A 27,315-nucleotide genomic window follows, 5' to 3' on the forward strand; every position below is an offset into this window, starting at 1 on the left:
ATGAACAAAATCACGAAATAGAAAGTGCATATACTTCCTGTATGGCCAACATTCTTAACCATTACATCATTTAAGTGTGACATATGATGTCATTATCAACTATATTTTTCTTGACTTAAAACAAACATGAACAAAATCATGAAAAAGAAAGTGCATAAGGAAGAATTTCAATTTTCCACTGGATTTTATGTTTATATTGAAAATTTCTTTTCCTGGTACATATCTGAGCATCCAATCCTCACTCTAAGTTTATAGGACTCATCAATCCATAAATCAAAACAAAGACTTCCTTATGGGTTCTCCGACACTCCCAAAGTTAAAAGATACTACTGACTATAACCCAACCACACTTGGAAAAAATCAGAAGGGATGGCAGAACCAGTGTTACACTGTGGAGATGTCTGTATCGAAGACTATAAGGGCCCGGGATTTCTGAAATCATGAAGCAGTTGCATTCCTGAGCGAATACAACAGAGAGGTATGACATTCGTTCACCTTTAAAATCATGGTTTCATCAATAATCTATTAAGGGACATCTGGGTAATACGGACACTTTTCAAATGATGACAGCTAATACACGCTCCTTGGTACAGTTTATCAACAAGCTGTGTGCGATATCTATCATAGATATTCTATGAACATGTTTCGTCAGAATGAACGTTCCTTTCTGTTGCAATTTTTTAGTTATGCTTTTAATTGGTTGGTAAAATGCACACTAGTTAATTATAAACAAAAACTTGCATTATAGAGGAATCGGTTGTGATACGACACATGTAGGGAGTGAATTACGGACATGTGTTGGATAATTACGGACACATGTAGGGTAACTACGAACATGTGTCGGGTAATTACGGACACATGTCGGGTTATTACGAACATGTGTCGGGTAATTACGGACACGTGTCGGGTAATTACGGACACATGTCAGGTTATTACGAACATGTGTCGGGTAATTACAAAACGTGTCGGGTAATTACAAAACGTGTCGAGTAATTACGAAAATGTGTAGGGTAATTACAGACATGTGACGGGTAATTACGGACACGTGTAGGGTAATTGCTGACACATGTAGGGTAATTACGGATATGTGTAGGGTAATTACGGACACATGTAGGGTAATTACGGATATGTGTAGGGTAATAACGGACACGTGTAGGGTAATTACGGATATGTGTAGGGTAATTACGGACACATGTAGGGTAATTACAGACCTGTGTAGGATAATTACAGACACGTGTAGGGTAATTGCAGACACTCTAATCATGCACTCACCCAATTAAACCATAGAAACTGGTCACAATGTTTCGCCAGGGGTTGCTACATGTTCTGCTCCAAGTTATTGTTCTGTCGGCATACAACATACCGGGCAGTTTGTAATTATAACTTACCTCCCCTCTCAATGACTCTTTGTAACAACATTCCTATTGAGCACTGGCATGTTGCTATTTGGTTTTGTGATAATGGAGAGTATAAAATGTAAGTTTAACAATCTATTAAGGTGTTATAATTGTGTTAATTCTGATATCAGATGTTTTGCTTGTAAAAAGAAATCAATGTAAAAAGCCTATTGGTTATATGTAGCCTTTTGTAAGAACCACCTAAATATTAATTGGACAATTAAGAACTGTCCGTATTTACCCGCCTAATAAAAATCTGTACGAAATTACGGATGCCTCAGGCACAACAACAACAAAAATATTAATAAATTACTGCAATCAAAGTACAATATAAAGTATATGTGTTAAGTTTTTTGTGAAGATAATCGTAACATATCTGTCTCGAATCATGGTTTATTTTTCGGACATTGTTTCCGAAAACTAAGTTCCGGATGTGTTGCAAGTTACGCGCATGAGGACGAATATTATTAGATACTGTCAGCCAACGGAGACAAACATCCATATCAGTAGATTGATCAATGTCTAGAAATAACGGAGTCTGATTTAATCATATGTAATGGATTATGTGTGATTCATATTATTAAAGAACTGTCCGTATTTACCCGGATGTCCCCTATATATTCTTTAAATTAAGTTGAGAATGATTTCACTTTCTATAATGTAATTTTGTTTATATATGTTTTCAGTCAAGGGAAATGTACCGTCAAACTTCAATGTTTTGAACTTGATGGGAACATTTGGAAAAATTCAAATCATCAGAACTTTGACTCAATTGGGTCAAGAGACTTTTCCTTAGTGAAGGTAAATGGCAGTACATTATCAAGTCTATTGTAGATATTCACCTACTTGTTAATGTTGGGGATGACTATTTACAAATTCGTTATGATAGATGCAAGAATCAGTTCTGGAAAGATATCCTGAGGGCATGGGAAAGACTTAGAAAAGCTGAGAAGGAAAACCCATTTAGACAAGGGAAAGAGGTCACAAAAACTCCAATATGGTTTAATAGAAAAATAGCTGTTGGCAGGAGGTCAGTGTTTTACAGAGAATGGTACAACCATATAGTATAGTTATAATCTGTGATTTAATCAAGAATGATAACTCTTTTTTCAATTTTCATGAGTTTATAGATTTATTTCAAATAAACACAGATTTTCTAACTTTCGAAGGTATTAATTGGCTGCAGTAAGACAGTTTTTACCAGGTAATGACATGCCTTTTTTTAAAGTTTCTTTTCCATATGTTCCAGTAAATTTGGAGAGTTTTATTTTTTCTGCTAAATAGGTTCAAAAAGTTTTTACATTACACTGGTAAATAGAAAAATAATTCCAACTGGACAGGTTAAATGGAACAGTGAACTTGACATCAATGACCAGAACTGGAAACAAATACATCATATCCCTTTTAGAGTTACTTCTAATATAAAGCTACAATGGCTTCAGTTTCGAATTTCGCATCATATACTGACAACAAATTCTTTTTTATCTAAAGTGGGTATCTCAGATAATCCTCTTTGTACTTTCTGTAATCAGGTCGAAGAAACTATAGTGCACTTACTATGGGAATGCCATTCAGTCTTTTTTGCAAAATTTTGAATCTCTTTTAGATGCATTGCTAATTCCTTTTCAATACAATAAACTCACATTCATATTAGGATTGTTTACACAAACAGAACGATTTAATAAGAGCGATAACGATATACTTTTAATAATAAAGCAATGCATTATTTAAAATTACAGCTCTAGATGCAACAATAAAATGTTGAATAACAACACTCTTATTTTTTAAATCAAGGACCATTACTGTGTACAACGTTATATTGCAACTGCTAAAGGTGAATACTATATACAGAGATTTACTGCATACTGGGAAAAATGGACGCGGCTAATAGAGCTTGTGGACTAATGTTAAATATAAGTGTACTGATAATTATATACACAAACTTACATACACATGTATTGAATATTTCAAATATGTTTTTTATAAATTAGTACAGTGCTCTGGCAATATATTTTGCTAATTTTGAAAAGAAATATTTTTTTAAGTTCTAGATGAATATAAGTCAACATCCCTGTCTCTGGTATCTATCCCTAGAATTCATTAATATAATATTTCTATATTTCTATGCCTATAATTCCTTTTCTTGTTCATTTCTTCTTTTTTCTTTCTCTTTCCTTTTTTTTCAACAATGTTATATACATGAGATATAACAATGACAGGGATTTTATCTTTTTTGTAGATAGAGTGTGTGTGAGTGTGTGTGAGTGTCTGTGAGTGTGTGTGAGTGAAAGCTTAAACAAGTGGGTATATCTGTTGAAGCTTTTTAAATAAAGTGCAGTGTAAGCTTCGGTTCTGTAACAAAGTGTACATGTAGTAATGTATGTATAAAATTATAACATGATGTTGAGTGTTTGTCGTAAACTTTGTATACATGTAACAAGAGATCTTCCTCATTATGAAAATGAATGATGATGCAGTGTGATTTAGTGGCAGTGTTGATGACAGTTATATTAGCAAGATATCAATAATGGTAAAAGTGAGGGTCCTGGTGATGTGCTGAGCTAAATGCAAAAGATGACATTTTTTGTACAGATTGGAGTTGAAATTATGGTGTTATTAATTCAATTGATATTGATACGAAAGTAACATCTATTGTGAGGTGTGCTGCTGTAGGCACTCCTTGTATGATGATGATGAGGATAACTATGATGATCAGAGCATTTGAATGGTGATGATGATCATGATCATGAGGATGATGATGAGATAGTGATTATGATGATGATGGTGATGATGAGGATGATGATGAGATAGTGGTTATGATGATGATGGTGATGATGATAATGATGAGATAGTGATTATGATGATGATGGTGATGATGATGATGAGATAGTGATTATGATGATTATGATGAGGATGATGAGGATGATATAGTGATTATGATGCTGGTAATGATGATGATGACAAAGATATAGTGATGATGATGATGATGATGATGATGATGATGATGATGATGATGATGATGATGATGATGATGATGATGATGATGATGATGATGAGGATAATGATGATGATGATGGAAATGATGAGTGTACAATTTGTAAAAACGTGTGCAAGAGTGTGCAAAATGAAAATACTTGTTTTATATCTATATTATTAAAAATCTTTTGAAAAATAAAACCATAAAAAAAAACATAAAAAAACTTTGACTCAAGAATGCTAACCATCCAACATCATATCTTGTTGTAGTGATTTTGAGAGATGAAAAACAATTTTTTGAACATCAATTATATTTAAAAAATGATTACAACATGTACCAAAAAGGGGCACAGCGAAATCGGAATATAATATGTCCGTCATACATTAAATGAGCATGCACAGTTGTCTGTATGTTTGTACATAAAGGGCCATAACTCCAAAAATAACATTTTGAGAATGGTTGCTATCGAAATATTCCGAGATATATATATCATGGCAATGAACCTTCCTATGAAGTTTGAAGTTATAATCATTGAAAAATTTTGGCAATTGAATAAAGGGCCATAATTCTGTAAATTACGGTTATCAAACTTGTCCGAGCTATCATGGTAATGAACCTTCCTATATATGAAGTTTGATGTTAACCCGTAGAAAACAACTCGAGATATCGTGCTGACACTGTTTCGGCAATTGAATAAAGGGCCACAACTCTGTAAATTACAGTCCAATAATTGCAGTTACAGAACTTGTCCGAGCTTTTATGGTAATGAACCTTCCTATGAAGTTTGATGGTTGCGTGAACACACGTTCACCTCCTCTTTGCTTGCTCTGCCCTACTCGTCGACGCCTCCGGCATTCCGTTCAGTTAAATAAGGTTGAAGTAAATTCACTGCAGTCTTAACAACAGCTTTTGTATTTAAGTTTAACTTTTATCGTCCAAAATATGCTGTTGTTCCTCATCAGTAAGATGATCAAAACGGCCTACATCGGTGGCCATTTTCGCTGTTGTCGTTTGGCTCTGAATTGTGACGTCACTTCCATCGAGGGGAAGGCCCTGCCTACCAAATGTTTTCATTGGTTGAAATTGTATACGCTCCGCCTACAAATATTCATGAAGGAGTTGTCCTCTTTCTGTCAGGGAGTAGTCCTATTTTGGGGAGAGAGTAGCCCTCAGATGGAGAGATTTGAGTGATTTCATGGAAATAGGACATTTTTACGTATTGTTTTTATTTAGGGAAAACTTTGTAGAGGTATAACAATTTGAAATAATCAATACATTCGACTCAAAAAAGTTTGATTAATGAATAGAATGTTTGAAGTGTTATATAAGAAAAACAATCTGTACTTTGTTATAGGTTCGACACATTGAGAAAATTGAATCTTTGAAGTTCGATTTAAGGAAGTTTGACTGTAGCTGATAATGACATCATGTATCACATTGCAACGATGTCATGGTTGGAGAATGTCAGTCAAAATGGTAGGGAACATTTTGTCCTCAAACATTTGTTTTGAGCAATCCTTCATCAGGACTAAAAAACAAAATAGCTGCTGAAGTGAAAGTCATTGAGTCCATTTATGTTTGTGTGCTGAAGTTTTCTCTCACCTCTGTCTACAAAAGACACACATGAAATGTCATTTAACTCATTCACCCTTGAACATAATGAAGTATTACAACCTTTGAATTGGAAGGTTCAAGGTAGCAGAATACAGTAGAAATGGCCCGACTCTGATAAACAAGGCACATGTCGAGGAAATGTAAACACAGCGGTTTTACCCTACACAACACATGTATACATGTATATATATTTGTAAACTGCATTACATTTACAATACATATAAAGCACTGAGAAGTGTATAAACCTCTTTTTTCTATGTATGTCACTTGTGTGAAAACCATGGTTACCACATCAAAAATTACCAAAAAATGCCAAAAAATGCTATTTTTAACCCAAAATTTGACCCCCGCAAGTAGTAATTTTTTTCCTAAGCTCTGTCTGAAATTAAAGATTACCTACCTGGTTGCAGAATTATCTGGGTCGCAGTAAAATTGTAGAACTTGATTTTTTGCAATTTTGCGTCGTGTGCTGTTGTCAAAATTTTACCTCCTGTAAAGCTAGCTTTTCATGTGTACGCACCCTTTCGTATTATGGCCAAAATTTTATTCTCGAACCAAAGAAATCTTCTTTCTTTTTTACAAATGTGAAGCTCACATAGCCCACTTCATCATGCTTATACCAATTTTAGTACAGTTTTATTTTTATATTTTTTTTACATATCATTATACAGGGGTTAGCCATTTAACAAAAATATCACCCATGGCCACAACCCTCTACTGTACTCTGCTACCTTATACATCACTTTTTTTTCCCCAAAATTTAATCAAAACCTTTTAAATGTCTGGAAAATGCGACAATGAACACAATGATGTATCCGTTTCCTTTCTCACTTTAATAGTGACCGAGTAATATGAATTCTCCTGAAAAGTGTATTTACCAATTCTGCTCTCAAACTACCAACAAAGGGAGGTAATCTGAAAAATGAAAACTTGAATAGGTTTGTAGTTTTCATGAATAAAATTTCTTTTTGGGTGAAATATGATGCCTTGAGATCATGTGCATGTAGAAAACAAACAGTACAGTGATACTATGATGTTACTGTCTTGTTTGATGACGTCATAGTAACTGTGATGTCATCATAACTATGACGTCATCAATGGGCATCTATGACATCATCGAGGATCACTGATATCAAAATATTGAACACTAGGAAACCCATCTCAACAACAAACTAGCAACAGACACACTTCCCGTAACCGATGAACAGCACAGAAATGTAAGATATTCTGAGAAATCAGACAAGTGCCACCATAGCAACCGTTATTTACTTTCCTCGCCTAGAATTGACAGTGACCCTCAGAAATTGTTCATTTAACATATTTCGCTAGAAAAAAAAGATTTTCTTCAGCTGTAATTATGGAAATAAAATTTATTGACATTACTGACTTTGCTTATTTCATCTGTATGCTGAATCAAGTGGAAAAAAACATCTAAAATAGTGTAATTAAAATGAAAACAGATATTTTACCCATTTTTACCCATTTTCAATAAATACAACTTTATGTATTAGTAACCATGGCTACCGGGTGCTGAACTGAGTGAAACAGACTGAAATCTAGTATGAATGCATCAGGAGATAGCCTGTGAACTATTTGATGTTTGGTATCAACTTTACCAATAACATAATTGACACATATGTGATGAATTGCAGAATTTCACAAGTGCCTGTGAAAGCGCGAGTTACCTCTCTTTATACATCCACAGGTAACAGGCTAATGACCTATATATAGACCTATCTATGTAACGGGTTTTTTGGCGTTTTTGAGTAGTTTTAAGTATTAATGAATGAAAGTGAAGCTGAATCAAGCATAAAAAGGGATTTTTTCAGAAAAAATCAAGTTCTATGTGTATATGGTAGCAGAATACAGTAGAAATGGCCCGACTCTGATAAACAAGGCACATGTCGAGGAAATGTAAACACAGCGGTTTTACCCTACACAACACATGTATACATGTATATATATTTGTAAACTGCATTACATTTACAATACATATAAAGCACTGAGAAGTGTATAAACCTCTTTTTTCTATGTATGTCACTTGTGTGAAAACCATGGTTACCACATCAAAAATTACCAAAAAATGCCAAAAAATGCTATTTTTAACCCAAAATTTGACCCCCGCAAGTAGTAATTTTTTTCCTAAGCTCTGTCTGAAATTAAAGATTACCTACCTGGTTGCAGAATTATCTGGGTCGCAGTAAAATTGTAGAACTTGATTTTTTGCAATTTTGCGTCGTGTGCTGTTGTCAAAATTTTACCTCCTGTAAAGCTAGCTTTTCATGTGTACGCACCCTTTCGTATTATGGCCAAAATTTTATTCTCGAACCAAAGAAATCTTCTTTCTTTTTTACAAATGTGAAGCTCACATAGCCCACTTCATCATGCTTATACCAATTTTAGTACAGTTTTATTTTTATATTTTTTTTACATATCATTATACAGGGGTTAGCCATTTAACAAAAATATCACCCATGGCCACAACCCTCTACTGTACTCTGCTACCTTATACATCACTTTTTTTTCCCCAAAATTTAATCAAAACCTTTTAAATGTCTGGAAAATGCGACAATGAACACAATGATGTATCCGTTTCCTTTCTCACTTTAATAGTGACCGAGTAATATGAATTCTCCTGAAAAGTGTATTTACCAATTCTGCTCTCAAACTACCAACAAAGGGAGGTAATCTGAAAAATGAAAACTTGAATAGGTTTGTAGNTCAGGTGTAACAAGCCACACCATTATCAGGTGTAACAAGCCACACCATTATCAGGTGTAACAAGCCACACCATTATCAGGTGTAACAAGCCACACCATTATCAGGTATAACAAGCCACACCATTATCAGGTGTAACAAGCCACACCATTATCAGGTGTAACAAGCTATACCATTATCAGGTGTAACAAGCCACACCATTGTCAGGTGTAACAAGCCACACCATGATCAGGTGTAACAAGCCACACCATTGTCAGGTGTAACAAGCCACACTATTATCATGTGTAACAAGCCACACCATTATCAGGTGTAACAAGCCACACCATTATCAGGTGTAACAAGCTATACCATTGTCAGGTGTAACAAGCCACACCATTGTCAGGTGTAACTAGTCACACCATTGTCAGGTGTAACAAGCCACACCATTATCAGGTGTAACTAGCCACACCATTATCAGGTGTAACTAGCAACACCATTGTGTAACAAACCATCCCAGAGGAATCTTGGCGCCCATCATCGTATCATCTTCATTAGTTCTATGTCAGTTCTATATTTTCTCTTCTTTTCTGTTATCTGTTTGATTGAGCCATGTGAACATTAAATGCACCTTGAGGTAACTTTTGATCTAAACTTCATACTCCTGTGTTTAAAAGACAACCTTCAAAGTTCAAAGTGTGTTTGTTTTTCACATATTTACTAGTACAGTACTTAATGTGAAAGAAATAAAACCAATCATTGCAATATGAGAAAGATCTGTTAAGTGCTTTCTGGGAAATAGTAATGATGTTCTTGGAATATGTCAAAATCCAAAATGACCACCTACAGCCATCTTGCTTTTATGATCACTCTCAAGATATAACTATAGGGACCATGGGGAATCTTCATATGAAACTTGAGAAAGATCTGTACTATTGCGAAATACCGATAACAAACTTTAACTCTTAAAATCCAAGATAAATGTCTTGAAACTTATAAATATACAATGCTGATTTTTATGCTTTTTTTAATCAACTATATTTATAACTGTAACTGTAGGAGTACTACAATCCATGCATTGTAAATCACAGTTGGCAAATTAGATAGGGTGCTTTATAAATGTTGTATATTATTATTATATTTTTTAAATATTTGTGAAAAGAGATATTCTTCCATTGCAGATCTCACCAACATACAGCTATGGAGAGCCCATGGGATATTGAGAGGGTTTCTGTGTTGCTGTCAAAACTCCTTGAGAGGGAAATCTTGGGGACAAGGGAGATAATGGACTTCAGGAGGAGAGCTATGCTTGGACAGGAATATATATGGAACATTAATGACATTGTAAAGATATTGCCCTGTGGAAGTAGATTTGAAGGAGTTAATCTTTTAGGTTCAGATGCTGACTATATGTATGTAGATAAACTTGTGGAGGTTATGTATCCCGGACAGCGTGTTTCTCCAGACAGTACACGAAGGACTGTGCTGTATGTGAGAGAGGCCGGCTGCCGACCTGGATATGTGGCCTTACAATTAGGTCATATTGACAGGTCTAAAATTAGCTCCTGTCTATATAATTCATTTGTTCCAATTGGAAATTCTGTATTTGCTTCAAGTGACATGTACAGAGAAAATCTTGTAAAAGAACGAATGGAATTACTAGGAACGCAGTATGAATCGAATGGGCCGAGCTTTTCGGATGGTTATATAGATACAGTAATATGCTTTCACTGTAACAGTTGGCCAAGGGAGGCTACCCAATGGGGGACACGCCCACGTCTGTATGGATGGCCAACACAAGCACTGATTGACAAAGCTGTACAAAGTGGCTGTCATCTTGTCCCTGTAGGGGACAAATGTTCCGACGACACACTATTACAGTGGAGGATATCGTTTGTATCAGCAGAGAGACTGTTAGTTCACTCTCTTAGTCACATACAAAAGAAAGTTTACTGTTTGCTGAAATATTTCTTAAAACAAATGAAAGACACACTGCGAAATATCATTGGGAAAGAAGATGATGATATTTTGTGCTCTTATCATTTAAAAACACTGATGTTTTTTTCAATGGAAAACTCTCATCCAAAGCTCTGGCAGGAACAAAATTTATTTAATTGTTTCTGGTTTTGCTTTAACATTTTGATATCTTACGTCAGGGCAGGACACTTCCCCCACTACTTCATTCCAACCAACAACTTGTTCCAGAGAAAGGTTCATGGACAAAATCAACAAAAACTATTTCACATTTTGGACAGGTTTCATACAAAGAGGTTACTTTGTTTATCAAATGTTCATGGGTCACACTGTCATGTAAATATACTGGAACGTGTTTGTAATGTTGAAGTGCAAAAAAAACTGCTGTGTGAACAAACTGCACAAGAAATCGAGTACACACAGGATATGTTTGTCAAATGTACCGCGGAGAGAGGGATGCTCCAATGGAATGATGACGACAAACATTTGCCCATTATCAGATCAATGGATTTACTGATGAAATCTCATTCAGAGGTAGACGAAGTACTCACATTTTCGACCACTGTCAGTTTGGTATCTAAATTAGCAAGCACAGAAGCCCATCAAAACCTGATTGGTGGGCTTACAACCAACAAGACCAGGTATCGGACCTTGCGGAAGTGTCTATTCAGAATGAAACTTTGTGCCTCAATGGGCACAACTGTTTTGGATTTGGCAACTCTTCACTTCCTGACAGGGAACTACTTGAACGCCCTACAGATGTGTAAACAAATAACTTCACAGCCATCATATTACATCCGTCAAGGAACTCTCTTGCCAGAAAAACAAGAAGCAATGTATATAAAGCAATACTGTGGCAAAGGATATACCTCAATTTACAAACTGAAGAAAACATTCACACAAGAAATGTTTGTGCATAAAGAAGTTATGCATCTTCCCCACTTTTGCCTGGAGGTATCAAGAAACACATTAGCTGGTGTGCGCATAACTCCACTACCGTATGCTTTGTTCCTGTCCTTCCTGTGCTGCCATGAGCTAAGAGACAAAAGGGGACGTGATTTAGCACTACGTAACATGATAGTGGTCAAGTTAGATGACCGCCAAGGAGGCTTCTTTATGGTGCATACAATGTTGGGAATATGTTACGAAACCATTGGGGACTATCCTAGGGCCATCAGAGCTTACCTGGACTCGGCTAATACACCGAACAAGGATAATCAGCAAAACCCTGCTCTGGAAAGGATCGCTGCTCTGAGGAGATTTGTCACTTGATGCCACTATTGTAAAGTGTTTCTAGATTCTGTGTTTACAACGGTCGAGTGATAAATACTATTTGTTAAGTGAACATTATACACATCGCTCAAGACAAAACTATATATTACACATATATAGAGGTACCAGATTACCTGAAACCTGTATAGACAGTTAACCTGTATAAACTCGTGCTTTCTGATTCATCAGAATATCACAAGTGTGTTGTCTTGCATATTTATATTCCTGAACCTGTGTAATATGGAAACCTGTATAAACAAGACCTTCAACTAGGTCCCACTGTATACAGTTTTATGTAATCTGAACCTGTGTAATATGGAAACCTGTATAACAAGACCTTCAACTAGGTCCCACTTTATACAGTTTTATGTAAACTGAACCTGTGTAATATGGAAACCTGTATAACAAGACCTTCAACTAGGTCCCACTTTATACATTTTTATGTTCCTGAACCTGTGTAATACAGAAACCTGTATAAACAAGACCTTCAACTAGTTCACACTGTATATATTTTTATGTTCCTGAACCTGTGTAATGAGGATACCTGTATAAACCAGACCTTCAACTAGGTCCCACTGTATATATTTTATGTTCCTGAACCTGTGTAATATGGAAACCCGTATAACCAGACCTTCAACTAGGTCCCACTGTATATATTCTATGTTACTGAACCTGTGTAATATGGAAACCAGTATAAACAAGACCTTCAACTAGTTCACTCTGTATATATTTTTATGTTCCTGACCCTGTGTAATGAGGATACCTGTATAAACCAGACCTTCACCTAGATTCCACTGTATACTGTGCGTTTTATGTAAACTGAACCTGTGTAATATGGAAACCCGTATAACCAGACCTTCAACTAGGTCCTTCTGTATATATTTTTATCACATACCTGTTGAATCTTGTTATAGTAATACAGGCAATTTTTAGACCATGAAATACAATGTTCTGTATTGCACATGTGCAATACAGAATGTTGTATTTACCTACTAGCCTTAACTACTTTTTACAGGAAGCCCCTTGTCATGGCGAACTGAAAAGTTATCAAAAAAATATCAAAGTTTATAAAATATTTTTATCGATCTCTACCAAATAAGAAGGTATGTGATAAAAGCAAGATGTTCCTGAACCTGTGTAATATGGAAACCTGTATAACCAGACCTTAAACTAGGTCCCACTGTATCCATGTGTATGTTCCTAAACCTGTATAAACCAGACCTTCAACTAGGTCCCACTGTATATATTCTATGTGCCTGAACCTGTGTAATAAGGATACCTGTATAAACCAGACCTTCACCTAGATTCCACTGTATACTGTGCGTTTTATGTAAACTGAACCTGTGCAATATGGAAACCTGTATAACTAGACCTTCAACTAGGTCCCACTGTATACAGTTTTATGTAAACTGATCCTGTGTAATATGGAAACCTGTATAACCAGACCTTCAACTAGGTCCCACTGTATCCATGTGTATGTTCCTAAACCTGTATAAACAAGACCTTCACCTAGATTCCACTGTATACTGTGAGTTTTATGTAAACTGAACCTGTGTTATACTGAAACCTGTATAAACAAGACCTTCAACTAGGTCCTGTATATATTTTATGTTCCTGAACCAGTGTCATATGGAAAACTGTATAAACAAGACATTCAACTAGATAGGTCCCACTGTACATATTTGTATGTTCCTGAACCTGTGTTATATGGAAACCTGTATAAACAAGACCTTCAACTAGGTCCCACTGTATATATTTGTATGTTCCTGAACCTGTGTTATATGGAAACCTGTATAAACCAGACCTTCAACTAGGTCCCAGTGTATATAATTTTATGTTCCTGAACCTGTGTTATATGGAAACCTGTATAAACCAGACCTTCAACTAGGTCCCACTGTATATATTTTCATGTTCCTGAACCTGTGTAATATGGAAACCTGTATAAACAATACCTTCAACTAGGTCCCAGTGTATATAATTATATTTTCCTGACCCTGTGTAATACCGCAACCTGTATAAACAAGACCTCCAACTAGGGGCCACTGTACATATTTTTATGTTACTGACTCAGTGTTATATGGAAACCTGTATAAACAAGACCTTCAACTAGGTCCCACTTTATATATTTGTATGTTACTTAACCTTTGTAATATGGAAACCTGTATAAACAAGACCTTTAACTAGGTCCCACTTTATATATTTTTATGTTACTGAACCTGTGTTATATGGAAACCTGTATAAACAAGACCTTCAACTAGGTCCCACTTTATATATTTGTATGTTACTTAACCTTTGTAATATGGAAACCTGTATAAACAAGACCTTTAACTAGGTCCCACTTTATATATTTTTATGTTACTGAACCTGTGTTATATGGAAACCTGTATAAACAAGACCTTCAACTAGGTCCCACTTTATATATTTGTATGTTACTTAACCTTTGTAATATGGAAACCTGTATAAACAAGACCTTTAACTAGGTCCCACTTTATATATTTTTATGTTACTGAACCTGTGTAATATGGAAACCTGTATAAACAAGACCTTCAACTAGGTCCCACTTTATATATTTGTATGTTACTTAACCTTTGTAATATGGAAACCTGTATAAACAAGACCTTTAACTAGGTCCCACTTTATATATTTTTATGTTACTGAACCTGTGTAATATGGAAACCTGTATAAACAAGACCTTCAACTAGTTCACACTGTATATATTTTTATGTTCCTGAACCTGTGTAATAAGGATACCTGTATAAACCAGACCTTCAACTAGGTCCTTCTGTATATATTTTTATCACATACCTGTTGAATCTTGTTATAGTAATACAGGCAATTTTTAGACCATGAAATACAATGTTCTGTATTGCACATGTGCAATACGGAATGTTGTATTTACCTACTAGCCTTAACTACTTTTTACAGGAATCCCCTTGTCATGGCGAACTGAAAAGTTATCAAAAAAATATCAAAGTTTATAAAATATTTTTATCGATCTCTACCAAATAAGAAGGTATGTGATAAAAGCAAGACCACACACTTGTGTTTTTCTAACGAATCAAAAAGCACTCATTTATTGCGCAGACATATATATTCACTCGTGCGCGGAAACTCGTGAATATATTCGTCGGCGCAATAAACTCGTGCTTTCTGATTTGTTAGAAAATCACAAGTGTGTTGTCTTGCATATTTATGTTCCTGAACCTGTGTGATATGGAAACCTGTATAAACAAGACCTTCAACTAGGTCCCACTGTATATATTTTATGTTCCTGAACCTGTGTAATAAGGATATCTGTATAAACAAGACCTTCACCTAGATTCCACTGTATACAGTTTTATGTAAACTGAACCTGTGTAATATGGAAACCTGTATAAACAAGACCTTCAACTAGGTCCCACTGTATATATTCTATGTTCCTGAACCTGTGTAATAAGGATACCTGTATAAACCAGATCTTCAACTAGGTCCCAATGTATATATTTTTATGTTCCTGAACCTGTGTAATATGGAAACCTGTATAAACAAGACCTTCACCTAGATTCCACTGTATACAGTTTTATGTAAACTGAACCTGTGTAATATGGAAACCTGTATAAACAAGACCTTCAACTAGGTCCCACTGTATATATTCTATGTTCCTGAACCTGTGTAATAAGGATACCTGTATAAACCAGATCTTCAACTAGGTCCCAATGTATATATTTTTATGTTCCTGAACCTGTGTAATATGGAAACCTGTATAAACAAGACCTTCACCTAGATTCCACTGTATACAGTTTTATGTAAACTGAACCTGTGTAATATGGAAACCTGTATAAACAAGACCTTCAACTAGGTCCCACTGTATATATTCTATGTTCCTGAACCTGTGTAATAAGGATACCTGTATAAACCAGATCTTCAACTAGGTCCCAATGTATATATTTTTATGTTCCTGAACCTGTGTAATATGGAAACCTTTATAAACAAGACCTTCACCTAGATTCCACTGTATACAGTTTTATGTAAACTGAACCTGTGTAATATGGAAACCTGTATAACCAGACCTTCAACTAGGTCCCACTGTATCCATGTGTATGTTCCTAAACCTGTATAAACAAGACCTTCACCTAGATTCCACTGTATACTGTGAGTTTTATGTAAACTGAACCTGTGTTATACTGAAACCTGTATAAACAAGACCTTCAACTAGGTCCTGTATATATTTTATGTTCCTGAACCAGTGTCATATGGAAAACTGTATAAACAAGACATTCAACTAGATAGGTCCCACTGTACATATTTGTATGTTCCTGAACCTGTGTTATATGGAAACCTGTATAAACAAGACCTTCAACTAGGTCCCACTGTATATATTTGTATGTTCCTGAACCTGTGTTATATGGAAACCTGTATAAACCAGACCTTCAACTAGGTCCCAGTGTATATAATTTTATGTTCCTGAACCTGTGTTATATGGAAACCTGTATAAACCAGACCTTCAACTAGGTCCCACTGTATATATTTTCATGTTCCTGAACCTGTGTAATATGGAAACCTGTATAAACAATACCTTCAACTAGGTCCCAGTGTATATAATTATATTTTCCTGACCCTGTGTAATACCGCAACCTGTATAAACAAGACCTCCAACTAGGGGCCACTGTACATATTTTTATGTTACTGACTCAGTGTTATATGGAAACCTGTATAAACAAGACCTTCAACTAGGTCCCACTTTATATATTTTTATGTTACTGAACCTGTGTAATATGGAAACCTGTATAAACAAGACATTCAACTAGGTCCCACTTTATATATTTTTATGTTCCTGAACCTGTGTAATATGGATACCTGTATAAACAAGACCTTCAACTACATCACACTGTATTTATTTTTATATAAACTGAATCTATGTAATATGGAAACCTGTATAAACCAGACAATTGACTAGGTCCCGCCATTTATTTCTATGTTAACTGAACCTGTGTTATATGGATACCTGTATAAACCAGACCTTCCAACTTGGTCCCACAATTTATCTTTATGTAAAATGAACCAGGGCTCACCCTGGACCTTAAAAATCAGTAGCCAAGAAAGTAGCCGTGTGTGAATTTCAGTAGCCAATTGTTTTTAAACAGTGGCTATACTTTCTCGGCCTCCCATCGTTACGGATAGGCCCTCCATTAAAATCATTCAATATTTAATATTTTTTGAAGTGCAATACTATTCAATATGATGTTAAATTAAGGAGTACTCTATTTAATTATAATTTTGTTATACATCATGTTTATAATTTAATCCATAATGTGATATGTTTTAAATAATTTCAGATTATATGGCTGTAATTACAAGAAAATATGACTTAAATTAAGATGCTGAAATTTCCACCAGAACTTTTTGAATTCTTTTCAAAAGAGAGAAAAATCACACTTTATCTCAACTTCTTGAAACAGGAATTGAGCAAAAAAATATAGGTTAAAAAATTTAGATTGATGTTATTCACCTTTAATTGCAGGCATATAATTAGTCTAATTCCGTGCCTTCAATCTAAAAAACAAAAATCATAAAAATCCAAATCAAATCAAGTCCTTCAGACCAGGTGAGCTTAAAACTGCATAACTGCAATGCTAAATAACTTTTCTTGATCACTTGAAATTCTAAAACATCTAACCAGGAAAGTACACGGATACGATATCTCGTTTGAAATTATCTGAAAGGCCGAAAATCGGCACTTCGACATGGTGTTTCAAGTTGATACTTATATACTTTCTAATCAACCATATCGGACGTATTTGTGTTTGCTACGGTACTGGAAAAGGTAAATGAAGACCATGTACACTGATTTAAATATACTTAACCCATTGTTGGATGCGGTGTTTGAATAAGGTGATCAGATCTGCTTACGGCGCCGCCAAATGTACGTGTGCGAGAGCACCTATGTGTGACTCACTTATCAACGTCAACGGGTCATCCAATTAATTTGACCCCACTGTCCATTAATGTACACAAGTTTAATATAACACCTGTTGCCATCTGAAGCCTGATATTTGACTTTACAATTTAGACAAAAGCATTAATTAGCTCGCAGTCGTAGATCAACAGCGCGCGCTGATCTGTGACGGCCCTGATAATGTTTACGCAATCAGTGTCAGCCAAAATATATATATACACACGTGAGTAGACAGATTGTTTTCTGGGACAAAGATACAGGTTTTCCTCATTTTTAAAAACTTAGTAGTCAACTTAGTAGCCATATTGTATTTTTAGTAGCCAATAAAAAATAAAAGTAGCCATACCGACAGCGAGAGCCCTGCTGAACCTGTGTAATATGGATATCTGTATAAACGAAACCTTCAACTACATCACACTCTATATATATATATTTTATATAAACTGAACCTGTGTAATATGGATATCTGTATAAACCAGACATTCAACAAGGTCCCACAATTTATTTCTATGTAAACTCAACCTATGTTATATGGATATCTGTATAAACGAAACCTTCAACTACATCACACTCTATATATTTTATATAAACTGAACCTGTGTAATATGGATACCTGTATAAACCAGACCTTCAATTAGGTCCCACTGTATACATTTCTATGTAAACTAAACCTGGATAATATGGATATCCGTATGAACCAGACCTTCAACTTTGTCCCACTGTTTACATTTCTATGTACACTGAACCTGCCCGTAATATGGATATTTGTATAAACTTAGACCTTCAACTAGGTCCCACAATTTATATTTATGTAAACTGAACCTGTGTTATATGGATACCTGTATAAACCAGACATTCATATAAACTGAACCTGTGTAATATGGATTCCTGTATGAACCAGACATTCAACTAGGTCCCACAATTTATATTTATGTAAACTGAACCTGTGTAATATGGATTCTTGTATAAACCAGAGATTCATATAAACTGAACCTGTATTATATGGATACCTGTATAAACCAGACATTCATATAAACTGAACCTGGGTAATATGGATATCTGTATGAACCAGAGATTCATATAAACTGAACCTGTGTAATATGGATTCCTGTATAAACCAGACCTACAAGTAAGTCACACTGTATACATTTCTATGTAAACTAAACCTGGGTAATATGGATACCTGTATAAACCAGACATTCATATAAACTGAACCTGTGTAATATGGATACCTGTATAAACCAGACCTTCAATTAGGTCCCACTGTATACATATATATGTAAACTAAACCTGGGTAATATGGATATCTGTATAAACCAGAGATTCATATAAACTGAACCTGTGTAATATGGATACCTGCATAAACAAGACATTCATATAAACTGAACCTGTGTAATAAGGATACCTGTATAAATCAGACCTTCAATTAGGTCCCACTGTATACATTTCTATGTAAACAAAATCTGGGTAATATGGATATCTGTATAAACCAGAGATTCATATAAACTAAACCTGTGTAATATGGATTCCTGTATAAACCAGACCTACAAGTAAGTCACACTGTATACATTTCTATGTAAACTAAACCTGGGTAATATGGATACCTGTATAAACCAGACCTTAAAGTAAGTCCCTCTGTTTGCATTTTTATGTGAACTGAATCTGTGTAATACGGATACCTGTATAAACCAGACCTTCAGGTAGGTCCAACAGTTTATAAATCAGTGATACAGATATCAGTCCAGTTATCCTCAATACACCAGAGATTGTGATACAGATATCAGTCCAGTTATCTTCAATACACCAGAGATTGTGATACAGATATCAGTCCAGTTTTCCTCAATACACCAGAGATTGTGATACAGATATAATTCCAGTTATCCTCAATACACCAGAGATTGTGATACAGATATCAGTCAGTTATCCTCAATACTCCAGAGATTGTGATACAGATATCAGTCCAGTTATCCTGAATACTCCAGAGATTGTGATTCAGATATCAGTCCAGTTATCCTGAATACATCAGAGATTGTGATACAGATATCAGTCCAGTTATCCTCAATACTCCAGAGATTGTGATACAGATATCAGTCAGTTATCCTCAATACTCCAGAGATTGTGATACAGATATCAGTCAGTTATCCTCAATACTCCAGAGATTATGCTCACCTATGCAACTGCACCTCTGGAATACTGTTTACCAGGAAATATTTGTTGCGGTTTAATTTTCTCCTCTTTCACCCTCCGTAATGAAGGTAAAATTATCACTGCAGCATTCCAGAGGGCCTGTATCACTCAAATGTTTCTTTTGTTACATGAAACTGACATAGAGGTAACTTCAGACCAAATTTAGTAACTAGAACACAAGACATTTTAACATCTCTTAAACATTTCTTAAGATATTGTTGGTTGAAATTTGAAATTTTAATTTTAAAGCTTTTAACCCAAGTTGACCTTTGACTCGGGCTAGCACTTAAAGTTGACCTTTGACCTCATTACTGTAATAAAGAAAACGGTTCAAACAGCTGGTATACATAACATACCCAAGTATCATGACTCTAGTCCAAATGGTTGTTAGGATATTGCTGTTTGAAGTTTTTAACATATTTGACCCATGAGACCTAGAAAAACATGTCAAGGACATTTGGTTGTTAGGATATTGTTGTTTGAAGTTTTTAACATATTTGGCCCATGTGACCTCGAAAAACATGTCAAGGTCATTTGGTTGTTAGGATATTGTTGTTTGAAGTTTTTAACATATTTGGCCCATGTAACCTCGAAAAACATGTCAAGGTCTTTTGGTTGTTAGGATATTGTTGTTTGAAGTTTTTAACATATTTAACCCCTGTGACCTTGAATGTAGGTCAAGGTCATTTTAATGAGGACCTTCCATCCAAGGTACCTACTGGCCGAAGATGACCCTGGCCTTATGGAACTTGTGAAGAAGAATTTTAAAGCTTTAAAACTAATGTTGACCTTTGACCCCTGACTAGCACTTAAAGTTGACCTTTGAACTCATTACTGCAACTAGAACACTGACAGGTCAGTAAGGGCCCTGTCTTGTGGCAATATATCCCCCATAATTATCAAAAAGTAATCAGCCCATATAGCTGAGCTTGACGTTTGACATTTGGACTTCAAAAAGAATCGCAAGGAAGCAAAATATACATTTTACATGTACTGTGATGTGAGTTTTGTTTCCTTCCACCTCCATATTTGCTGGGCTAACAGAAATGTAAATACCGGTGCAATACTCATTTGTTACCTTTGATTTGTTTTATTTCACCTGATATACCTCCTCCATCAAGAGCCAGGGTCAAAGTCAGAGATCCACTTTGTCTTTGACCTTTTGACCCAAATGACATTGACAATTAACCCAGTGACCCTGATCTTTGGTCAGTTGACTTATTCTTTAATTCCCACCAACTTTGCTTCATAATATCATAACAAAATGTTCATCAGTGAAAAATACAAAACTTGACCTTGACCCTTTGGCCCCCGTAACCTGGACCTAAGGTCAGTTGACTCTGTGTTAAGTTCTGAACAAGTTTGCTACATAATAACATAAAAAAAGTTCATCAAAAAAAAGATACAATAATTGACCTTGACATTGACCACGTGACCTTGACGTTACGTCAGTTGACTCTTTTTTAAATTCGGACCAACTTTGCTTCATAATGTCATAACAAAATGTTCATCAGTGAAAAGATATAAAATTTGACCTTGACCTTTGACCCAGTGACCTTGCCCTTTGGTCAATTGACTCCTTGTTTAATTCTGAGCAACATTGCTTCAAAGTGTCATACCAAAATGTTCACCAGTGAAAATATACAAAATTTAACCTTGACCTTTGACCCAATGACCTTGACATTTGGTCAGGTTGACTCCTTGTTTAATTCTGATCAACTTTGCTTCATCATTTCATAACAAAATGTTCATCAGTGAAAAGATGCAAAATTTGACCTTGACCTTTGAACCTAATGACCTTGACCTTTGATCTTGACTTTTTACCTCAATGTGTATTTTTGTGAGCTAAACATCTTGACCAAGTTTCATGTACACCGGTCAATAAATGCCAAAGTTATCAGCCAGGATCAAAATTTGTGGACGGACAGACAGACAGACGGACAGACAGACAGAGTGATTACTATAGGGCACCCGTATCTCCGATACGGGACCCTAATTAAGAAAAAGATTTGCACTGCTGGTTTACATAACATACCCAAGTACCATGACTAGTCAAGATGGTTCTTAGGATATTGTTGTTTGAATTCTTTAACATATTTTACCCCTGTGACCTTGAAACAAGGTCAAGGTCATTTTAATGAAAAAATGTATAGCACTCCATCCCAGGTACCTACTAGCCAAATACATGACCCTGGGCCTTATGGAACTTGAGAAGAAGATTGTTCAAGCTTTTAACAAATGTTTACCTTTGACCCCTGACTAGCACTTACAGTTGACCTTTGAACTCATTACTGTAATAAAGAAAACGATATGCACTGCTGGTCTCCATAACATACCAAAGTACCATGACTCTAGTCCTTATTGTCCATATAAATATTGTTGTTTGAATTTTGTAACATATTTGACCCCTGTGACCTTGAAAGTAAGTCAAGGTCATTTTAAAGAGGACACATTATAGCACTCTTGCTCATCTACCTACTGGTCAAATGTTGTGACCATAGGTCATCTAGTTCTTCTTCAGAAGTTGTTCAAAAGAACAAGAGGCCCACGGGCCTTAACAGTCACCGGAGTCATTTAGTATTTATTTTAGTTGTTGAAATACCAATTTGAGTAAAAAATATTTAAGTATAATGTTAAGTTAAGTTTGTCAGGACCATGAGTTGATCATTCCTAGACCGAGTTTCAGTTAAATTGGCCTATCAGAACTTGATTTTAAGTTTGAAATAGTGTTTTTTTCCCAAAATGGCGGCTGTGCGGGCCATATTGGATTTTTTATCACCTGAAAGAACACTTTTCAAGGACCATGAGTCCATCATTCCTACCAAGTTTCAGTTTAATCGTCCTAGAAGAACTTTACGTTTAAAATATTTTTCAAAATGGCAGCTGTGGCAGCCATATTGGATTTCTAATTGACCCGGAAAATAAAAAAAAACACTTGGTCAGGGAGATGTCAGTAACATTCCCATTAAGTATCAATGAAATCCCTTCAGCAGTATTTCAGCCTTAACCAACCACAATGCAGGACCCCACATCTTGTCTTGTCTGAAACTGCAAATAGTAGTAAAACTTTGAACAAAGCTTGAAAGCCGTTATTGGTGGTTAATCAATCTCATTTCAATTCGAGTCACGCCATGGCAGTGTGTTGTATCTTTGAACAATACTTTACTCCGCTTGTTCCAGTCTACACAGCTGTAAATGAGTACATGGTTGGGCAGTACTGGAATTGTTGAATGCTACACGTAGCTGTGAGCGCCGAAATGGCAGCACTGGCTGTATGATCCACAGTGAGTTGAGAAAGATATTGGCTGGTTGTAAAGGCCCAATAACCATGGATAGTAATTTGTGAACTGCTTTCAGACAACCTACGACCTAGGTTGTGATAAAGCAGTATATAAATACCTGGAATAATTATTATTAATATTTCCGAAAAATGTGTACAATGGCAGAGAATGAATGGAAATATTTAAATCCATAATTTTATTGTATACAGTCAAGCGGCATCATACAAGGTTAATCATTAGGAAATGATAGAGCAGAGAAACACCAAAGAGCTTCTACAAAGGAAAACTTTCCCAGATTCTTTAAAAAAAAAAAAAATGTTCATGAAAGTAAACCTGTAAGCATATTACTAAACAATGTTTCGAATAAAGTGCAAAAATTAAACTCCTATCACATAATCTCCAATATGGAAGTTGGGCTGTATTAACAACTCATACTGAGTCATATATTGTATAGAGCTGGCACTGATATAAGTGTAGAACCAATGACAGCAAAAACACAGGACTGATTATATAGCATACAGTTAAAACGGACTAAAGTGTACTGTTAATATTCTCGACAGTATAGGGTTACAACTAACTGAAATGTACAGTAAAATTGACGATAGTGTTGACAGAGATGTTAATTTCAAAGTCAAATTACCTGAGGGAATTTTCTTTGGTTCTTCTTTGGCAGCCATTTCTTCAAATAAGGCAAATCCTGTACATTCATCCTCAACCTCAGCAGCTGCCTTGACCTCCCTTTGACCTTTACTGTGACCACCACTAGCCTCTTGCTGTTGACCACTCTGACCTTGACCCCCACCGGCTGACTTGTCTGGTGTCCTTGCTTCCCCTACACCAGCAGTAGATGTGCCAACACCAGATTTTTCCTGGTCCAGACCTTTGATTTTCACAGCCGGGTCAAACCTTGGGTCACTTTCCAAAACATTTATGTCTGAAGGACCAAAGAAGACAGATGTAGATGTCAGTTTTTCACACCATATTATAATTTCTCTGTCAACCCCTACGATATGATTTCTTCTGTCACTGCCGGCTAAGATCGGATTTTTTTGTCATCCTCTACGATATGATTTCTTTGTCACTCCATATAGTATGAATTCTCTGTCACTCTCTTGGGTATGATTTCTCTGTAAAACCCCTAAAGTATGTTTTCTCTGTCACCCTTAGGTTATGATTTTTCTGTCACCCTGTAGGGTATGATTTCTCTGTCACTCCTAGGGTATGATTTCTCTGTCACCCCTAGGATATGAATTTTCTGTCACCCCTAGGGTATGATTTCTCTGTCACCCCTAGGGTATGATTTCTCTGTCACCCCTAGGGTATGATTTTTCTGTCACCCCTAGGGTATGATTTCTCTGTCACCCCCTATGATATGATTTCTCTGTCACTCCCTAAGATATGATTTCTCTGTCACCCCCTATGATATGATTTCTTTGTCACTCCCTACGATATGATTTCTTTGTCACTCCCTTAGGGTATGATTTCTCTGTCACCCCTAGGGTATGATTTCTCTGTCACCCCCTTAGGGTATGATTTCTCTGTCACCCCTAGGGTATGATTTTTCTGTCACCCCTAGGGTATGATTTCTGTCACCACCACGATATGATTTCTCTGTCACCCCCTTAGGGTATGATTTCTCTGTCACCCCTAGGGTATGATTTTTCTGTCAACCCTAGCGTATGATTTCTCTGTCACCCCCTTAGGGTATGATTTCTCTGTCACCCCCTACGATATGATTTCTTTGTCACTCCCTAAGATATGATTTCTCTGTCACTATCCAATATGATATCTCTTTCACCCCCTATGATATGATTTCTTTGTCACCCTTAGCCTAGGGTATGATTTCTTTGTCACTCTAGGGTATGAATTTTCTGTCACCTCTAGCGTATGAATTCTCTGTCAATCCCTTTAGTATGCATGGTGAGAGGTCATATGTAAATCAGACAAAAAACATATTACAAATCCTGAAAACTATGGTTTCAAACATATTATCGGAATGACTTATCATTCCCTACAGTAGAATATTCCCCTACCATGATGATATTAGAGAGGAACATCACACTTGTTTATGAAGGGAAAAAAATATGACACAGGGAACAAAACAATAGCACCGATAAAAACAACCAGTGTTATGTTAAACCTTGCTATCACACAGAGGTTCTTGGAATCTGTATATAAAACTGTCATCCTTGGAACAAATTATAGAAAATAGTATATACATGTATTTCACTTGACCAGTGAGAGATACTTATATTATCAATAGGTATATAAATTCAGACTGCAGAGAAATACATAATTATTTCCAAGTGTTCAGACCAGAGACACCTATTACTGGGCATACTGAAGGAATTACCTGTGATCAATTTCCTGATTTTCTGTCCGAGCTCCTTCTGTCTGACTTTGTCCCCTTCCTTTTTCACCTGGGCAGCCTCTTCTTTAGCATCCAACAACTTTGCAGTCAGCTCCAAATACCGCTCATTCTAAAATATATATATACAGTAAGTTGAGTTGTTTTGGTTTAATGGGAGATGGGAGCTGGTAATTACGTTTTTGGAAAAATAACTGCAGAAGAGAAAAATATGACAAGGGGAACAAAAGAACCTTAAACAACTAGTGTTCTGTCAATATATATATATAAACTTTATTTATTTTACAACAATTCTGAAACAAGTTATTGCTACTTATATTTATCAGTTTTGTTGGCCTGCGTGTTAGCACACCGGAGGTTTTAATGTGGAAGGAAACCTGAGTACCCAGAGAAATCACACGTGGTCGAGCAGGTAACCCCAAAAATGTTTACGTCCAATCAGGAAATCGAACACCAGCCGCCTTGCAATTGGTGAAAGGCCAGTGTATTATCCACTGCACCTCCCAGCCACCTAGTGTTATGTAAAATCTTATTGTCACAGTGGTTCTAGGATCTAATATATATAACTGTTATTCAAGGAACAAATTCTAGAAAATATCATCTACTGTATAGCAGCCCCATTTGGTTTTCCATTATACCCTGGTCATGACTTCAGTGATAATGCTATATTTGTGATAGTAACATATGCAGAGCTCCTTATTTTTTCAATACTTCCACTAGGTATCAAACCCAGGACCTCTGGTTAACTAATCTGACGCTCTACCCTATAAGTTAAAAAGAAATTTTCCACTGGCTAAGTCAGTAAGAAGTGGCTAGTATTTTACCAGTGTGACATAGTCCCCCTCCAGGTTAGAAGTGGCTAGGAATTTACCAGTGTGACATAGTCCCCCCCCAGGTTAGAAGTGGCTAGTATTTTAACAGTGTGACATAGTCCCCCTCCAAGTAAGAAGTGGCTAGTATTTTTCCAGTGTGACATGGTCCCCCCTCCAGGTAAGAAGTGGCTAATATTTTACCAGTGTGACATAGTCGCCCTCCAGGTTAGAAGTGGCTAGTATTTTACCAGTGTGACATAGTCCCCCTCCAGGAAAGAACTAGTACCAAGATTTCATAGGTTTATTTCTTGTGAAAGTATCGCTGTGGTTTTTTTTCAATAATCTAATTTGGTTTAACTTAATTGTCAAAATTAAGGATACATTTGGTAAAATCCATATCTAGTACAATTTTGAAATTAAATGAAATAGATAAACATCATAAGCAAACACTGCTTGAAACAGAACTTCTACATAAATTATAAACAGGTACCTCCATCTTAAATTGTATTCATTTCTATGTATAAAAACAGAAAAACTAACCATCCTAGCTAAACAAAAGCATTATCTCTATAAATACAATCGACCACCTATGTTTATAGGCCACTCTCAATGTTCTTGTAGAGATTTCATTGTGAACCGAACCTGGATTAATAGAATCTTCCCCCATCTTCTCCTTTGCCAAGGGTTAGTGAAACAAACCTGAATTAATGGATTCTTCCCCTATCTTCCCCTCTGCCAAAGGTTAGACAAAACAAATAATCACCTATCATATTATTATAGTCACACCTCCATGTACAGAAATAT

General features: G+C 35.8%; 1 protein-coding gene across 1 annotated transcript in view; it reads right to left on the minus strand.

Moving 5' to 3' along the window:
• Window positions 1–27,315, minus strand: part of LOC110447858 (ATP-dependent RNA helicase DHX29-like) — a 76,330-nt gene that overhangs the window by 26,659 nt on the left and 22,356 nt on the right. The window contains exons 7-8 of the mRNA XM_021493808.1: window positions 25,685–25,811; window positions 23,972–24,265 (exon numbers count right to left, since the gene is read on the minus strand). Coding sequence (XP_021349483.1) covers window positions 23,972–24,265; window positions 25,685–25,811 — 421 coding nt within the window. The remainder of the gene's footprint in view (window positions 1–23,971; window positions 24,266–25,684; window positions 25,812–27,315) is intronic.

The sequence above is a fragment of the Mizuhopecten yessoensis genome, unplaced genomic scaffold (genome assembly GCF_002113885.1).
Source record: "Mizuhopecten yessoensis strain PY_sf001 unplaced genomic scaffold, ASM211388v2 scaffold3627, whole genome shotgun sequence".
Classification (NCBI taxonomy): Eukaryota; Metazoa; Mollusca; class Bivalvia; order Pectinida; family Pectinidae; genus Mizuhopecten; species Mizuhopecten yessoensis.